The 15,994-nt window shown below is 42.7% G+C and overlaps 1 protein-coding gene across 11 annotated transcripts in view; it reads left to right on the top strand.

Moving 5' to 3' along the window:
• Window positions 1-15,994, top strand: part of magi2 (membrane associated guanylate kinase, WW and PDZ domain containing 2) — a 246,075-nt gene that overhangs the window by 216,778 nt on the left and 13,303 nt on the right. For 4 of the 11 annotated variants that reach the window (XM_023952645.1, XM_023952642.1, XM_023952650.1 and 1 more), the window contains 6 exons: window positions 7,667-7,698; window positions 11,044-11,239; window positions 13,610-13,651; window positions 13,718-13,836; window positions 14,243-14,435; window positions 15,554-15,817. In XM_023952645.1, the coding sequence (XP_023808413.1) occupies window positions 7,667-7,698; window positions 11,044-11,239; window positions 13,610-13,651; window positions 13,718-13,836; window positions 14,243-14,435; window positions 15,554-15,817 (846 nt within the window). The remainder of the gene's footprint in view (window positions 1-7,666; window positions 7,699-11,043; window positions 11,240-13,609; window positions 13,652-13,717; window positions 13,837-14,242; window positions 14,436-15,553; window positions 15,818-15,994) is intronic. The other 7 variants (XM_023952647.1, XM_023952652.1, XM_023952646.1 and 4 more) reach the window with 5 other exon arrangements.

Genomic DNA, 15,994 nt, shown 5'->3' with positions numbered 1-15,994 from the left:
ACGGCAGGCTGCAAGTGAATGTCTGGTTTGGAAAGAAAGAAAGAAAAGGCGAGTTTGATTCACTGAGTTTCCTCCTGCCTCTCAGGGAATGAGGTTGTAACGAGACAGTGATTCATCGGCTGCTTGTGCGAAGAAGATCGTTGGAAACAAAAGACAGAAAAAGGAAAGAGCGAATGAGTGATGAGTTTGGCTCTCTGCCAATACATCACAGTCTGTCAGCCTCGTTCACACTTGCAGATTTCTCCCCACAAAGCCCAAAAGTCTGAGGGGATGTGTCTGCCAGGGATCAATATCCAACCCTTTCTGTTCAGGGACAGCAGCCATGGCTCTGAGCAAGCAAGGGCGGGATGCTAATATTGATGCACCAAAAAATAGCTGATGTTTTTCCGATTTAACATCATTATAATTAGATCGTATAGCTAAATGCTACCCTGGCATTTCTTTAGTGTGTGTGGGAGGTGCCGAATTACCAACCCTGAAGGCCTCCTGAAAAAGTGAATCCCACCTTTAAGTCACCAAAATGGGAATAGTCTGATCTGGAAAAGCAGCAATGCAACAGTTACCCAATACAAATACAATACAAATCTTCTTCAACTTTTCTGGGAAGTTTCTCCACTAGGTTCCGGAGCGTTTATCAGGACAAAAACCACATTAGTTTAGTCAGACACTGATTCTGGACAAAAGACACATTTTACACATTTGGCTTTGATTTATCTCAAAGACTGGTTCAGATCTGGGGCCTCATTTATAAACGTTGCGTACGCACAAAAGAAGGCGTACGCCACTCTCTACGCAATAGTTGAGATTTATAAAAAGCAAACTTGACGGGAAAATGTGCGGTCCTCCACGCAAGCTCTGACCCAGGCGTACGCACAAAAACGGGTGAAATGAGAAACGGCGACACCGTCGGCAGATGGAAGAAACACGTGAAAGTGACAGTGTGTGCCAAATCGTGCTGGCATGTGCTGTGCTACACAATGTGGCACAGCTTAAAAACGTGCCTCTACCCCCTGGCGCTGATTGCTGTGTTGGCCCCGACCCTGAACCCCATCCCCACGCATTTGAGCCATTTGCTGCTGCTGTGCGCCAGCGTTTGGAAGTGATGCGTCGCTTATAAAGAAAAAGAGGTGTGGAAAATATTATTTATTTAAGAATTCCCTCATCGTGCAGTTTATTTCAGTCAGTCTTGATTTCGCCCAACTCCTTGGCCACCTCTCTGATTGAACTACTGACTTCCCTCTGCATTTCAAGGACTGCATCGGTGAGGACGCGCCCACTGCTGGAGGGTTGAGAGCCGCGTGCCGTGGAGACGCTGGGGCCAGACGGCTGCTCAGCTGCAGCATCGTAACCACTGGCCCCGCTGGAACACCCAGCAACTAAAATAAAATTGTTCTATATTAATAATCTGTAATTGTGTAGCCTGCATACATGTGACTTGACTGCATTCATTTTAATTATTTCTCTTACCTGTGTCACCCTGACCCTGGCGCGTCGGGGGCCCCTCCGTCTCAGTCAGGTGACTGAGGCGGAGGAGGACGCCGATAAGGGGGACTTAATAGGGATTCCCCAATAATAGCGGCCAGTTTCTCATCAAGAGGGGTCAGCTCCGGTCCCCCCACCCCCACCCCCCACGTGGCGGACACACTCTGCCGATGCAGCGCTAGACGTTTTTTTGCCTCGACTTTGATGTCCGATCATTTCTTTCATTTCTTTTTTATTTCGGCCACGTCCGAGGTTGTGAGGCTACAGCATTTACAGCGTCTGCCACCGTTTGCCGCTCACGTGCCTTTTTGGCATTAGTAATGCCCACACTGTGCCCTCCAAACAACGTTGTATCCTCTTTTCCACCTCGCCAACGATAACTTCTACTTCACATTGAGTGAAGTTACGTTTTTTTGATTTCCTCTCTGTGTTTGCCATGATTTAGCAAGCCATGAATATTAATTTGTGGGCGTTTCACGGACTATTTATGGGCAACTATGGGCGTGTCATGAAGCCGCAAAAGCTGCGCAGCATTTAGAATTGGTTGTGATTTATTAAGAGAAAGATGCGTAGGATGTGCGTGCGCACGGTTTTATAACTCCGAATATTTCTGTGCGTACGCACATCCTATGTTTCATCCGTACGCCACTTCTGACGCAAATCCTACGCAAAGTTTTATAAATGAGGCCCCTGGACTTTGTCACGTTCTTCCACAGCAGTTTCAGAGCTCACAGCTCCGTCTTTACAGACATCGCTGTGTAGAAAGGTGAAACTCTGCACAGGACGGGTCTCAGCAGCATTGACCCCGCTCTGTCCGATTTTGTGGCTCAGATGCTGTTGATTCTCAACACTTTCACTTTGTTATGACACAACTGACAGTTGACTGGAAAAGTGTGAAACGTTCTCATAAGGACTAATTGCATTGGAGCATCTTATGCCAAAACTAGGCACGGTTTCACACATTTATGGAAGTGGTTATCATGAACTCAACACTTTGGATGGGTGAGTTAATACTTTTGCAACTCTGTCAAGACGTCGCTTTAGTCATTTTGAGCAAACTCATTAAGAAATATTTTCCATAATTTCAGTCATTGTCTTGGAAAATTGTGTTAACAATCACATCAGAGGTTTACCACAGCAGAGTCTCTAGCTCTCCTTTTTAACCCTTCAACAGCAGAGATGTTGCCGTCAGCACCTAAAAAACAGGCTCTTTGACCATCTGTAACCCTTGAACTGTTTATGAGTTCAAAGTAAATTTACTGATTCGGACAAAGAGAAAAGCAGCTTTGCATGTCAGCTAAGGCCGTTTGAGATTGACGCACATCAATCTCCTTGTCCTTGCAGGCTGAAGGAGATGACTGAACAAAAAAAAAAAACATGGAGGGCTATGTTCTTTCTATATTTTTGAAGGTTTTCTATTTGATTTTGTTCTTTAACATTGCCACTCCGATCATCTTTTGGTGTATTCTTAAAGCCCAATGATATTTTAATTATAATTATTCCATTTATAGCCAAAATGAAACACCTGTGTTGTTTTCTAGGACATAGTTTCTGCAGAGTGGCAGGAGTTCATTAAAAAATTCACCTCTGAGTTGTGGATGGGACTCCCGCTAGCGTATGGTCCCTCACAACCTCAGCCTAAAATTAGTGGTGCAACAAAAAAGGTCAACAAAATTGGAGGCATCCAGCTTTACAGTTTTGAGCTAGACAAGGAAAACAGTGACGTACATGGAATCTAGTCGTCTACAAGTGGAAGCCACTGATGCAAACTTTTTCCTCTTCCCCGGATTTATCACAATGTAAATCAAGGAATACTCCGAAAATAAAATTTTAAGATGAACTTTCTTTATAGATGTCCTCTATCATGAGAAAAATGCCACAAGAGCATGTTAAAACACCAAAAAAAAAACATTTTCATCGTAGTGGATTCCCAAGCAGCAAACCTTATAGCAGAAATAATTAGGCTAGTAAGTCGAACAAAAGCAGGTTTAATGTTTTTAGCAGCCCCATCATTTACTATATTGACTCAAGCAGTGCAATGCTCTAAAAAGTTGTTCAACATTTACAATGATTATGTTTTTTCTTCCTTTCATCCCTCGGCGGTTTGGCTCATAGACACTCTTGAACCATATGTCATAAATATTAAAGTTATATAACATTTTAGACAGTTTTTTACTTGCTGGGACTGAGATAAACCTTTGTTCAATTCTTTAAGTCCCTTCACAGCTAGTAGAAATGTATTTATCAATATGTTAGGTTCATTAGAAAAGGTTTTACCCATAATGCTCTGTAGGAACATTTACAGCTCCTGTATGATTTTTACTGTACAGTGAATGGAATTATATTTTATTGATTTCGCTTGAATATAAACATGTTTTTTTCCAACTGAACTGCAGTCTAGGAGCTGAAATAAAGACAGCATTGGTGTAGCAGGAGATATGAAGGTTACATTACGAGCAGGGTTTTAATCATTACCAGTGTAATCCTCTTCTGGTGTCCATTGACGATATCAGTAGGACAAGACAGTGGTTAAGTGCAGGTTGGACTCTGCAGGGTTCACATAGCTCCTCGCAGCCCAGCTGACAGCTCTGATTAGCATTCTGTCGGAAAGCTTTCAGCACCCCGGACAGCTCATTCCAGCCTCCCCTTCTCTCAGACTTTCTCAACTTCAGCCACTGGGAACTCTGACATCCAACTAAATGTGTGGTGTGCCTGAGTTAGCGGTGCCTGTACCCTGTGGATTACCCCGGTCACTGATGCCTGCTTGGAGCCCTCTCTTCTGTCGGAACGGCTTAGCTCAGATGTTCTCACCCATTTAGAAAACTGCTCTGTTGCTGCTCACTTCTGCTTCAAATGTTCTGGATAGTTTTTGGTGTTAAAAAGCTCCCACTTGAGGATAAATTGTATCCAAAGCAACTATATTTTTCTTTTCCTTGAGGAGTACAAACATGAAGTGTGTTTTATTTAGCTCTTAAGTTAACCCTACGACTGTTAGCGCTGCTGGAATTCATACCATTAAAACTCTGGGGGCTTTTTCTTTTTTTTTTTTTTTTTTTTTGTTTTGTCAAGGTTTTAAAAATAACAGGAAGTTTGAAGTTACGTCATTACATTTGTACGTAGTGAAAAGTTAATTAATTTAAGGTGGCATATCAATTGGCAGTTAAGTATATCAGATTTTTCCAATTATCTGATTTTTGTGGGGATGTAAACTGGCTCATTGGATCTCAGAATAATGCAGCTTCTTCCACTTTGTCACAGCTCCATTGGCAGCTCAGTGAGACAGCTGTCTTTACATTGTTATTGGAGTCTGGCCAGGTTTAAACTAGGAAGGTTGGCTCATCGTTCCAGCAGTCACCCTATAATTTGACTCCTTCATTTGCATGTGCTTGTGGGGGAACAAACTGTGGAAACACTCAAAAAACAAAAAAAAGGGAAAGAAAAAAAGAAATCAGGACATTGGAGTATGCACCTTCATGACATGCTCCTGTGAATTTAGCTAAAGAAGTGCTTATTATCACTGCGGGATGGAACTGCAGAAATCCAAAGGCTTCCTTTGTGCTGCTGTTTTCCTCTTCTCGCATTGTTTTCTTCCTCCGCCTGCCTTAGACTGGTGGTTTTTGTTTTTGAACAATGCCGTAAAGAGCAGAAATGTGTGTAATACCTTCTGAAAGGTCATCACAAGATGGATTGGAAAGAGCGTAAGGAGAAGGTCTGCCCTTTAGCTTGCGGTTCTGTATTACAAACCGAGCTCACTTAAGTGAAAGTCAAAGCATTTACAAACTGCTGCTTTGTTCCTGGAGGCCACAATGGGACAGAGATGGATCCACAGATGTCCTTCGGAGTTACACAGCCGCAGTGTGTGCTCTTCAGAGTGTGTGTTGAAGATTAATGGGCAGTTTTCTGTGAGGTCAGAGCTCAGACTCTAACAACAGGATCAAAACAGAAATCTGACACTTCTTTTTTCCTTTTGCAATTCTGAGCTCTTTAGTTTTGGTGAATCTGTTTTTACTTTTTTGACTTCCTTCAGAGTTTTTGTCTTCGGCTTTATTGTTTTTTTTAAAAAGCTGTTGATTATTTTGTTTCCTGATTTTGCTACCTTTTCTTTCTTTTTTTTAAAGAAATTTGATTTCTTTGTATCAAAAGCCAAAGTTCCAAAGTCCTTCGTTCCAATGTTAAGGTCAGATCTAATAATTTTTCTGGCAATTTATTTTACAGATGAAAATGCTTTGTGAGTAAAAAAAATCACTGAATTCTGGAACAATTTTCTGCAAAGCCTTTTTTGATTAAAGTGAACTTTTTTATACCTGCAGCCATGCTGATTCCAACTACCGACAGTTTTTTTTAGTTTTGTACTTTCAACCTCTTGAGACCTGGCATCCGCAAACGAGGACATCACATTGTGGGTTTTATTACCACTGTAGTTAATTCTGTTTACCTGGGGCCCTGTGACCATGAAATAAAAAAAGGCATATCGAACAAGACCTTGGGTCTGAAGAGGTTAAAACGGGGAAAAGATCAAAGTTTCAGGCATTTGGATGAACAATAAATGCATTTAGAGTTATGGAAAAACCTTCCAGCTGTCCTAACGTCTTGTCATGTGCTTTTAGATTTCAAAGTAAGATTCCAATTCTAAAAATCTTAAATTTAATTTTGAATGGCCACTCTTAAACTAAACTCAACTTTTGACCTCAAAACCAATTAATTTGAAGCAGAGCTATTATTAGTGTACTACATAATATGTAAAGAACTAAAAGTAAAGATTACTCTGGAAAATGTTGATTTCTTATTGTTATTACATACATTTTTTTGAAAATTTTTGTCATAAAGCAGCCTTACTGCTACTTTATGGATGAGTGAATAAAAAGCCTGACTAGTTCTAAAACATCTGAATATGGAAAAAAAAAAAACACTGGAGGTCATCATCATATGTACATATATATATAAGTATGTACTGTACGTCCTACTCTGCATTATTCAATAAGAAGCTCTCTTTATCAAAATACATATTCATGAGGTTAAAATTGCCCTTTAGCTGCTGAGAAAAAATTAAGACTTTAATCCAGATGCACTTGTTTTTGCTGGAGCTGCTACGTCTTTTTACTCTGAATCTTCTGTTTAATAATTAATTAGAACACTAGAAACACAAAAATCTGAACCCATAACTTTTGATCAATTTGTGTACTTTAGAAATTTTAATTAAACTGTACCTTAGGAAAATCATGTAAAAAACAGACTTTTCAGCTGTTTCACACTTATTTCTTGCGTATATAATGTGTTAATTCATAGTTTTGATGCCTTTAGTGTGACTCTACAATTTTCATAGTCATGAAAATAAAGAAAACTCTTTGAATGAGAAGGTGTGTCCACAGTTTTGGTCTGTACTTTATATTTATAAAAGAATTTAAGATTAAAACTGCATCTCTTAGTTTTTTTTTTACTCAATAAATCAGGAGCAGATGAAAAAATGCCATTTGAAAAAACTCTTTGTTATTGGGCAGGCCAAAGCCCCCCTGCTCCGCTCCATTCCGATGCATCCACTTGCAGAAAAATAGATCCACGTCTGAATTTGTTTTCTACGTCTGAGCTGGAATCCGCCTTAAAGCTGCGGCTGGGTAGCTCGGTTGGTAAGGTAAAGGGCTACAACACAGGAATTCAGGTTCAATTCCCGGAGGGAAATAAGCAATGGTACTGGGGGCAATTACCATATTCACATCACCCAGTGGGGGTTCTTGGGCAAGACCCTTAACGCTACTGCCTCCCGGGCGCGGCTTGTCTGCAGCTCACCGCTCCCCCAGAGGATGGGTCAAATGCGGAAAACAAATTTCGCACACCTAGGTGTGTGACAGGAAGTAGCACTTTCTTTCTTCTTCTTCTGTACAGCTGGATGAACCAAAACCTGATTTGTTGCTCTTTGCTAATAGCTCAGGCTTAGGCTGTTTTAAATAACATAATTCGTTTTTTTAATATTTGACTTAACAAAGTCTGCATTATTTCCTCGGTTCATACATGAGCCCCTCCTTTTCATTGATTTTCACCCTATTTATTTCACACATTTATTTGTTTTTCACCATCTCTCCCGTCATAATCAAATCATTGTTTTTTGTTTTTATTTTCTTATTTTATTGATTGGTTTTTTCTCCATCTTTTTCACCCTAAAGCATCTTTTGTTTTCTCAACATTGCAGGTCACTATTCACCCTGGAAGACCCCGAAGCAGGTAACATCCATCAGCCCGGAACAAATCTGGAGATAATCATCTTCTTACCAAAACATATCTTTAAATTTAAAAATATAAGGTTTCTGTGACGACATCAGCACTGCTGATGACTCATTATTTTGTGACTTTTAAAGCTGCAAGCTGTTTCTTAATGGAAGTGCATTTATATCAGAGCTGAAACCCAGATTAGTTGCATCAGGACAGCTTCATGTTTTCGTTTTGTGTCCTTCCATTTCTGCTCCAACCCTGACTCACGTCTGGATTTCCTCATGAAACCTCATCTCTGTAGCTCCTAAGATGCTTTCTCCATTCAAATTCATTGACTGTATATGAGACCTGGACCGAGTGAGTGTGACATAGAACATAGTTTACTTCTGGCTCCAGCAAATAAAGTCATTCTGTCGCCATTTTTTCGCATTATGATGTCCAAATTCTCTCACTAAAAGACTATATAGTCCTGGACTGTGCAGTTCCCTGGACTTTAACGTAATTTGGACACATCCTGACTACCATTACCATTATTATCCACTATTTATTAATGAAAAATCGTTCAAACGCAATGCATTGTGGTTTATATTTATAAATCTAGTGAGTATTAAAGCATACTTTTCTACAGAGAGTTCTGGGAAATTTTCAGTTTACTGCATTTTTGAATTTTAGATTCGGCCGCCCCAAAAAAAATGATGATCGCCCCACATAGTGAGTAGTGATTAGTGAGGGAATTTGGACGCTCTATAGAAGTCTGTGGGATTTTGGCTTCTTGGAATCAGCGGATACTTAATATTTTGAATGTGTGTGTGTGTGTGGGGGGGGGGGGGGGGGCACTCAGTCCCATTCTCATATACAGTCAATCTTTACCACTAAAATACCTTTAAGCTGCAATTTTAGCTTTTTAGCCCCCTGAAGCTAGAAGGGTGTCTACAGCTACGTAAATAACATTTCGTCCTTTTACTCCAGTCAGACCTAAAGGAAGCAGCAGCACCATGCAGGCTGTTTTACTAAAGAACAGCCTCTTAACATGCGGCGTTCGTGTAACCAGCAGGTCATCAGCAGCGTTCTCGTCGAGGTGAAAGGGAAGCAGGCGAGCAGGAGAGTGCAGCTTTAAGGGGTTTGGGGCCTTGTGGGGCCCGCTGTGTACAGACGTGCTTCATATTGACGCAAAGAACGTCTGGGACTGCAGAGAAGAAGAAAGATGCTTTCATTCCTGCCCTGAGTCTCATCAAACTCATTTTTATTCTCCGCTCATCAGGCACCTTTAACCAGGCGCCATGTTCAACCAGTTTAAAAAAAAGCTGCCCCCCCTTTTGACACTTTATGACATGTTTACATCTCATCGCGGCTATCTGTTTAGGGTGGCGCCGCGACTCGTGCGGCCGCTCTTATCTGACGCATCAAGGCTGCCGCTCTGACTGACTGGTGTTGTCAAAGCTGCTGCTGTCACCTCAAACACTTGAAGTTTGGCTTTTCATTCAAATTTATGCAAAAACATAAAGGAACATATGCCAACTTAAAAACACAGATCAGAGAATGAATCTTTTCATCATAAATGAGGTCAGACTTCCCTCTGGTTCGTGAATCCATGGCATGTTTTGCAGTTCACAGAAACATTGAGAGTCTTTCACATGTTTCCGCTACTAACCCTCTAACTTCTTGCTTGGATTGATGCTTCCATCAACTCTGCCTTTAATCTGAAATGATCTGGGATCAGTTTAGAGGTGCAGCAGACCGTCAAGCTTTATGGATTTCTGTGTTATTTGCAATGAGCTGCAAGTTTACTGGCTTTAGCACAAGCTGCAAACTCAACCAGTTGGAAATTGAGCTTTGATTCAGTACGTTTTAGAATAAATGAGCAGTCTGTTAAACAGATACAGCATTTAAATCATTTCCAGAGCAGCTTCTGTGTCCTGATGTTGGACGATGGATGTAAAGCCTTAGTCACAACTGCCCTTATGGATGGATACGGCCTGTCTGCCCATATCCATCCACCCTTCAGACTGCACGAGTGCCTGTTCGTGCTGTTCTCGTGCATGCAACCTGACTTTTACACAGTTAAACCGTAGTTTGCGTTGGCACTTAGCGTATCTCAAAAAGCTCTACGACCCTGTTGTGAAAGTCGTCTTTATTGTCCTTTAGTTTAATGAGTCTCTCCCTCTCAATGGAGAAAGACGTCCTTAGTCTGTTCTGTTTCTACGGCACCAGTATAGCTACAAAGCAGCGGGCAGCTCATGTCTGCCCCCTAGTGAGACTCGCCTCACCGGCAGCCTTTTCTTCGCACTCCCAGCAGCGCTCTGACCGCACGTCACTGGTAAAACTGAGACCAGCAGTCAGACATGAAGCGAAGCGCTCTGGAGCCTCACCTGGAGTTTCCGCTCCGTATGTGATCGCGCAACACTCAAATTTGGTGAATTTAACCTCGGAAACTGTGGAAAACGCGTCGAGTCAACAGAAAATGGATCTCTAACACGGTTCAGTGGAAAATAAAATGTATCTATTTTATCTTGATGAGGTGCGAGGGTGAGCCTCACTGACCTCACCCGACCCCCAAGTCGTCACTGCCACACACGGCAATGGTATGTTCTGTTTGGATGACGTCCCTTAAGATGGTCATACAAGCCTCAAGCACTGCAAGACACACCTGGGCTAACTTTAACCCTGTAATGCCTACTAGATTAAAGAATGGTCTTTCACAAAAAATGGCAATGGTGCAACTGTATTCTAGAGAATTCATTATGAACACATGTTGCATTCTTTCAGTAGATAAGTTACTGTCGCCATGATGTTTGGAGAATTTGCTTAATGTTTCCCGCCAAGAAAGAGAAGAAAACGTCCTTCTACTGCCCCTAGTGGAATGAAGGACCAAGTTGGTTTTTAGTAGAAGTTTGGACTTTTGATTATGATCATGAGGTAGAGATTCCAAAATGCAATTATTAAATATGATACAAATAGTTCTATGGCGTTATGGTGCGGTCTACGACAGTCCATGGGCCTGGACAACCCAAAAACTCACAGCTCCCAAACGGCTCGTATGATTAGATGTAACTAAAGCTTTACATCTCCATAGATTGTGTTGGAAAACTGACCTCCAAGTTACTCCGCTCCTCTTCAGGAACCATGCAGTTTCTCTGCAAAATGTTTGTAAAAGTGGCGTTTGCTTCCGTTTACAGCGTAGCCATAAACCTGCTGCTCTTTTTGCAAAACACACGTGCGGTTTCAGCCCGCTAAAGCTTTACCAGTCCAGAAACTTCCAAAAATGACTCCAGCTATTTCAAACTGTGCGGCAGGAAGGTCGTAAGGGAAGTATTGATGCCCCCCTCCCCCCCGCTTCATTACTGCTGTGCTTTGCAGGTGCTGAAGCTGTGGGAGTCCCAGCAGGGCCAGAGCAGCCCCGCTCAGACCAGCCTGTCAGCTCCCGTTGTCCCCCACAACTCCCACTTCCCAACACACCATCTTCACAGGCCTTTGGTCCCAGACTCCGAGGCCTTGGCAAAACCAGACCCCTATGACCTATTTGAGAAGTCCAGGGCTATCTATGAAAGTAGGCGTAAGTACCAGAGGCAGGATAAGTGTGTGAAGCTCCTCAGGAAAGCCTAAGCGTTTGTTTCTGTACCTCCATCTACAATAATACTCTAAAGCTTTCACATGTTTGACTCCATTTACACTATTTTGTAGCTACTTAGTTCATTTGATCTTCTCAATCATTCAGAATTCATCCAGCATGAACGTTCGTTGGCCTTGTTGAGAAATCACATCAGGCCCTAACAGATAACATTTCAACTTTCGCAGCCCTGGCAGACGCGCCGATAATCAACAACAGGATCTTTGCATCCACGCTTTGAAACTCCCCCCAGCTCTCATAAAGTCCTTGAATGACCACAGCTCACAGGAACTCGGGATTCCACAAAAATATCACCTGCTTTGTTAAACACCAAAAATAGGAAATAGTTTGTTTGTTTGTTTTTGCTCCAAACACACCTGATGGTGGTAGAAAAACCTGATCTGTAGCTGAGGAGAAACATTTTCAGTCTGAAAGAGAAAAAAATTAATGTTCATAAAAGTATATCAACGTTAAATAGTTATCAGAAATGTTAAATCTAGCCACAGAGATAAAGTAGCTTATAAATTCAGTCTGTATGTTTATAACTGATGAACAATCTTTTTTACATTTGAGTAAATCAAGAATTATTAAAAGCCACCTAGTGGTGATTTGGTGCACTGCATCATACTTTCTTTAATGACCCACTTCGATGAAAATTGAGTTTTTAACATGTTCTTATGGAATCTTTCAGATGATGAAGGACGTACATGAACAAAATTAGGCTTAAAATGGCATTTCTAAGTATTTCTTTATTCAAATCAGGAGCAGATGCAAAAATGCTGTTTAAAAGAAAAAGATCTATTTGTGACAGAAAATACGCTGGGCGGGCCACAAGCTTTACTCTGCTGCACAATGGGGAGGGGAAGGGAGGGTGGGGTTCCTCTGAGCCAGTGGTGGAACCCACAACTCGGAGACAAATTTCTAATGAACTCTTGCCGTTTTGCAGAAAACTGTTCTAGAAAACGACACAGGGTTTTTGAATCTGCCGGTAAACAACAATGCTAATAAAAATACCATTGGGAACGCTTTGGAAATGGATCAGCAGATGATTGGAGTGGGCCTTTAAGTTTTTCCAAATTTACGTCTGGTTTAATATCAGTCATCCTGTTAAACTCTTTGTATGTTTGTCTAAATGGAATCGTTTTGAGAATTTTTGGGTGTTTTTATAGGCTGTATCTATGTGGAAGAAGTCAAGCAGGATGACCTAAAGGCCTCTTCTCAGGGGTCATAAATGACCTGATAAATAGATTGATGTGTCGTTTATTTCTGGTTATGTTGATGGTGTGGTGAAATCTGCACAGAGCAGGGGTCGTTCTCACTGAGCCACCAGAAACTCTCTCAGCACACCCATCACCCTCCTCTCAGCAAAGGTCAGGATCTGGTCAGACTCATCTCTGACAGAGTTTAGGAACGCTCCAGTTGCTACTTTCACTGCTGCCGCTGAAGTTACTCATGACCTTTTGGACCACGCCACAACCGGAGGCCATCTTCCCTCGGTGGTCACTGCGGGCAGAGTCTGCGTGCACTTGTTAAATCGGACTCCTGTGACTCTGCCATTCACGTCAGAGAAAGACTTTTGGGTCAACCGGTGCACGTTTTCTTTTTCCTGAAATGATGCTGTATTGATTTGCTGCAGTGCACAAGCTAACAAGAGCAAGACGGAAATGGCAAACGTCTTAGAAAAGGCACTTTTTCTACACTTGGAGTCTAAAACATGAGTTAAATCCTGATCAAGATCTCAGACATAGCATTAGGTGGACTTTAGATTAGTTTTTTCATATCATTTATTGAATTATTGGCGCAGAATGAATGGTACTCGCTGTAACGTTGCTCTAAAATGTATTGAAAGTGTCGCCGAGTCTTCTCTGCCGGGATAAGAACCGTCAGCCTGCCTGTCTGCCGTCGTGATCTTCCTCTCTCATCAATCCTGCCGAGGCCCAGCAGAGCGCTCACTATGATTAAAACGAATCCAATTGGATTCCATTTTTCATTCTCAGCCACTTGTCTATGGTCGGGCTCATCTCCCTGTTCTGCAGATTGTGGCGTGGCGTGAAGCCCCTGATTGTGACTCGCTGTCCCACCTCAGCCTGTAAATAATGAACGGCCACATTAACCACAGCGAGCACTTCCTGACTTGTATGGATGATGCTGGTATTCTGCAATGACATTAATGCTGAGGTAGAACCTCTCTGACTCTTTCTGGTTTCTGCAGACGCATCTGAGTCTGCTGCTCCTTCGCTTATGTTCGCATTTGTGAGGAAATTGTGTATTTGTTTGCATCTTTCATTGTTTTTTTTCCTGTCTTTTGCTGTTAAGAGCCTAACCAGCCGAGGACAGTTTATCCTGTGGATTCTTCAGGTAAATTCCGGATCTTTTCCTCTGTTTTCGCTGAGAGCAACACATTTGAATGGTTTGGTTCTCCAGCAGGGTCGGAGTTCCAGGACATGGAGGTCCACCTGCGCAGACAGAAGTCCGGGTTTGGATTCAGGGTGCTGGGCGGTGATGAGGCCGGGCAGCCTGTGAGTCCGGAGACCTGTGAGAAGGCTCGTATGGTGATGGGCGTGGAACCCTGTCATTTTCTCCTCTCTAACCCTCTACACCAGCGGTCTTTAACCCTGGTCCGCTAGATCCACCACTCGGATTTTACTGCCGGTTAGCTGGATCAGCTGCTTCAAAGTTATATTAACTGAACACACCTGATCCAGATAATCTGCAGCAGGAGGAGCATGGATGTCTGGAAAACAAGCAGATGGTAGATCTTGAGGACGACGGATTTAAAGCTCTTCCATCCACACGCTCAACTACTCCTAACCCCTGACCTCTGACCTTGAGAGAGTGCTGGCTTCTGTGGCGTCTTCATTAATTCCACAATAACAGCGGCTTTAACACCCTCGGGGATTCCAGCTCCTGAAGGGTCATGGCAGCTCTAAACGGTCTCTGCTCTAACAGATCCTGATCGGCGCCATCATCGAGAAGAGTCCGGCGGACGTGGACGGGCGGCTGCGGCCCGGCGATGAGCTGCTATTCGTGGATGGGATCCCGGTGATGGGGAAGCCACACAGATACGTCATCGATTTGATGCACGCGGCGGCGCGGAACGGCCAGGTGAATCTGGTCATCAGGAGGAGGGATCCGGCGTCAGGTGAGAGAACATCAGACCTCACCGCTCTTTCTTTACCTCTGCCGCTTTGAGTCTTGAGTTCTTATGGACCTTCTCAACAATCCAATTTTTCCCATCCTTTCCGCCCTCTCCATCAATTTCTCCACACCAAAGCCTTGCGTCTGACTCATGCCTGGGCTCTTCTGCAGCGTACACTTCCATCCTAATTGTCTGACTCCCACAGGCACTTTACAAAGTGTCAGACTTGGCTCTGAGCTCATATTCAGCCTGCACCTACTGCCCCAGATTTTACACATTTTGGACTACTTTTTCCCGCTTGTGGGAACAATTTGTGCGCTGGTTGGTTGGGGAAAATTCAGCATGTGGGTGTGGAACACATTGACTGATTAGGCTGCAAATTCGCACCCCCATGATGCAGTCTCAACTTTCTCTAAGGTCGCCCATCAGAATAATGCCTGAATACTTTCACGAACACTACTGTTCCCTTCTTTCTTGCTTTTTTCCTGGGGCAATTGAGCAGCAAAAGTTCTGATTTTGCAGGAAAATATTTAGAAAAATGATCTTTTCTTGAAAAATATTCGCTTTTGCAAATTCATACCATCCCTGACCCCGTACAAGAGAAACAGATTTATACTTTGATCCCTTAAAGTTCATTTCTGGGTTTTAAATGAAATATTTAGCAATTAAAAAGCATGTCAATTACTAAAAATCTACATATATGTGCACCACGTCACTTTAAATTCAACTTCAAAGTTGACAACTTAGACAGTATTTTAGACAGTACTTTTTGTTTATGTACTAATAATTGAAAAACTGCACAGTAAAAGTACACGAATGTTTGTGAGAGCACGACATGTAGAAGAATAGCTACTAGTCATGAACAAAAGATTGGTCAAAAAGAGCATTTGGTGGATCAACTAATGAGCAGATTGATGGATGTAATGGTAGATGTCTGGATAAATGCAAGAATTGTCTAATTTATGGATTATGTTATCTTAAAATTATTGTCTGATATTTTGTATCTTTTTTAAGATCTTTTTTTTTTCTTGAAATATGTCCTGTAAATATTTTCAATCTTTTAATGGACCCAAAAAAGGCCTCGATTTGCACCGCCACCTGCTCTCTGCCTCCCCCTACAGGGGAGCCCTGTCCGGTGAACGGCCGCAGCCCGGGATCCGTCTCCACGCAGCACAGTTCTCCTCGCAGTGACCTCACATATGTAAACAGCATCAACGCAGCCCAGGCTCCCAACACAGCCGCCGGCAACACTGCCCCCACTTCAGATGGGACGCCAACCACCAAAACACAGCCGAGCGACGTTGCAATCAGCCGGAAGGAAAGCGAAGGCTTCGGCTTCGTCATCATCAGCTCGCTGAACCGGCCAGAAACGGCTGCGAGCAACAGTGAGTCGGGTGATTGTTTCAGTGGTGCTTTCAGAGTCGAGTGCGTTCTCATGCACAATCAGTTGCCCTCTAATATGGAGAACAGGCGTTTGAAGTGATGATACCTCATGAAACACAAACAAGAGTCTGTGTGATGTGATGGTAGGTGCCAAACTCAAGCAGGCAAGACAGCTGAAG

This window comes from Oryzias latipes, chromosome 23 (assembly GCF_002234675.1).
Source record: "Oryzias latipes chromosome 23, ASM223467v1".
Taxonomy (NCBI): Eukaryota; Metazoa; Chordata; class Actinopteri; order Beloniformes; family Adrianichthyidae; genus Oryzias; species Oryzias latipes.
Note: the sequence above shows the minus strand (reverse complement) of the source record. Positions and strands in the feature narration are given on the sequence as shown.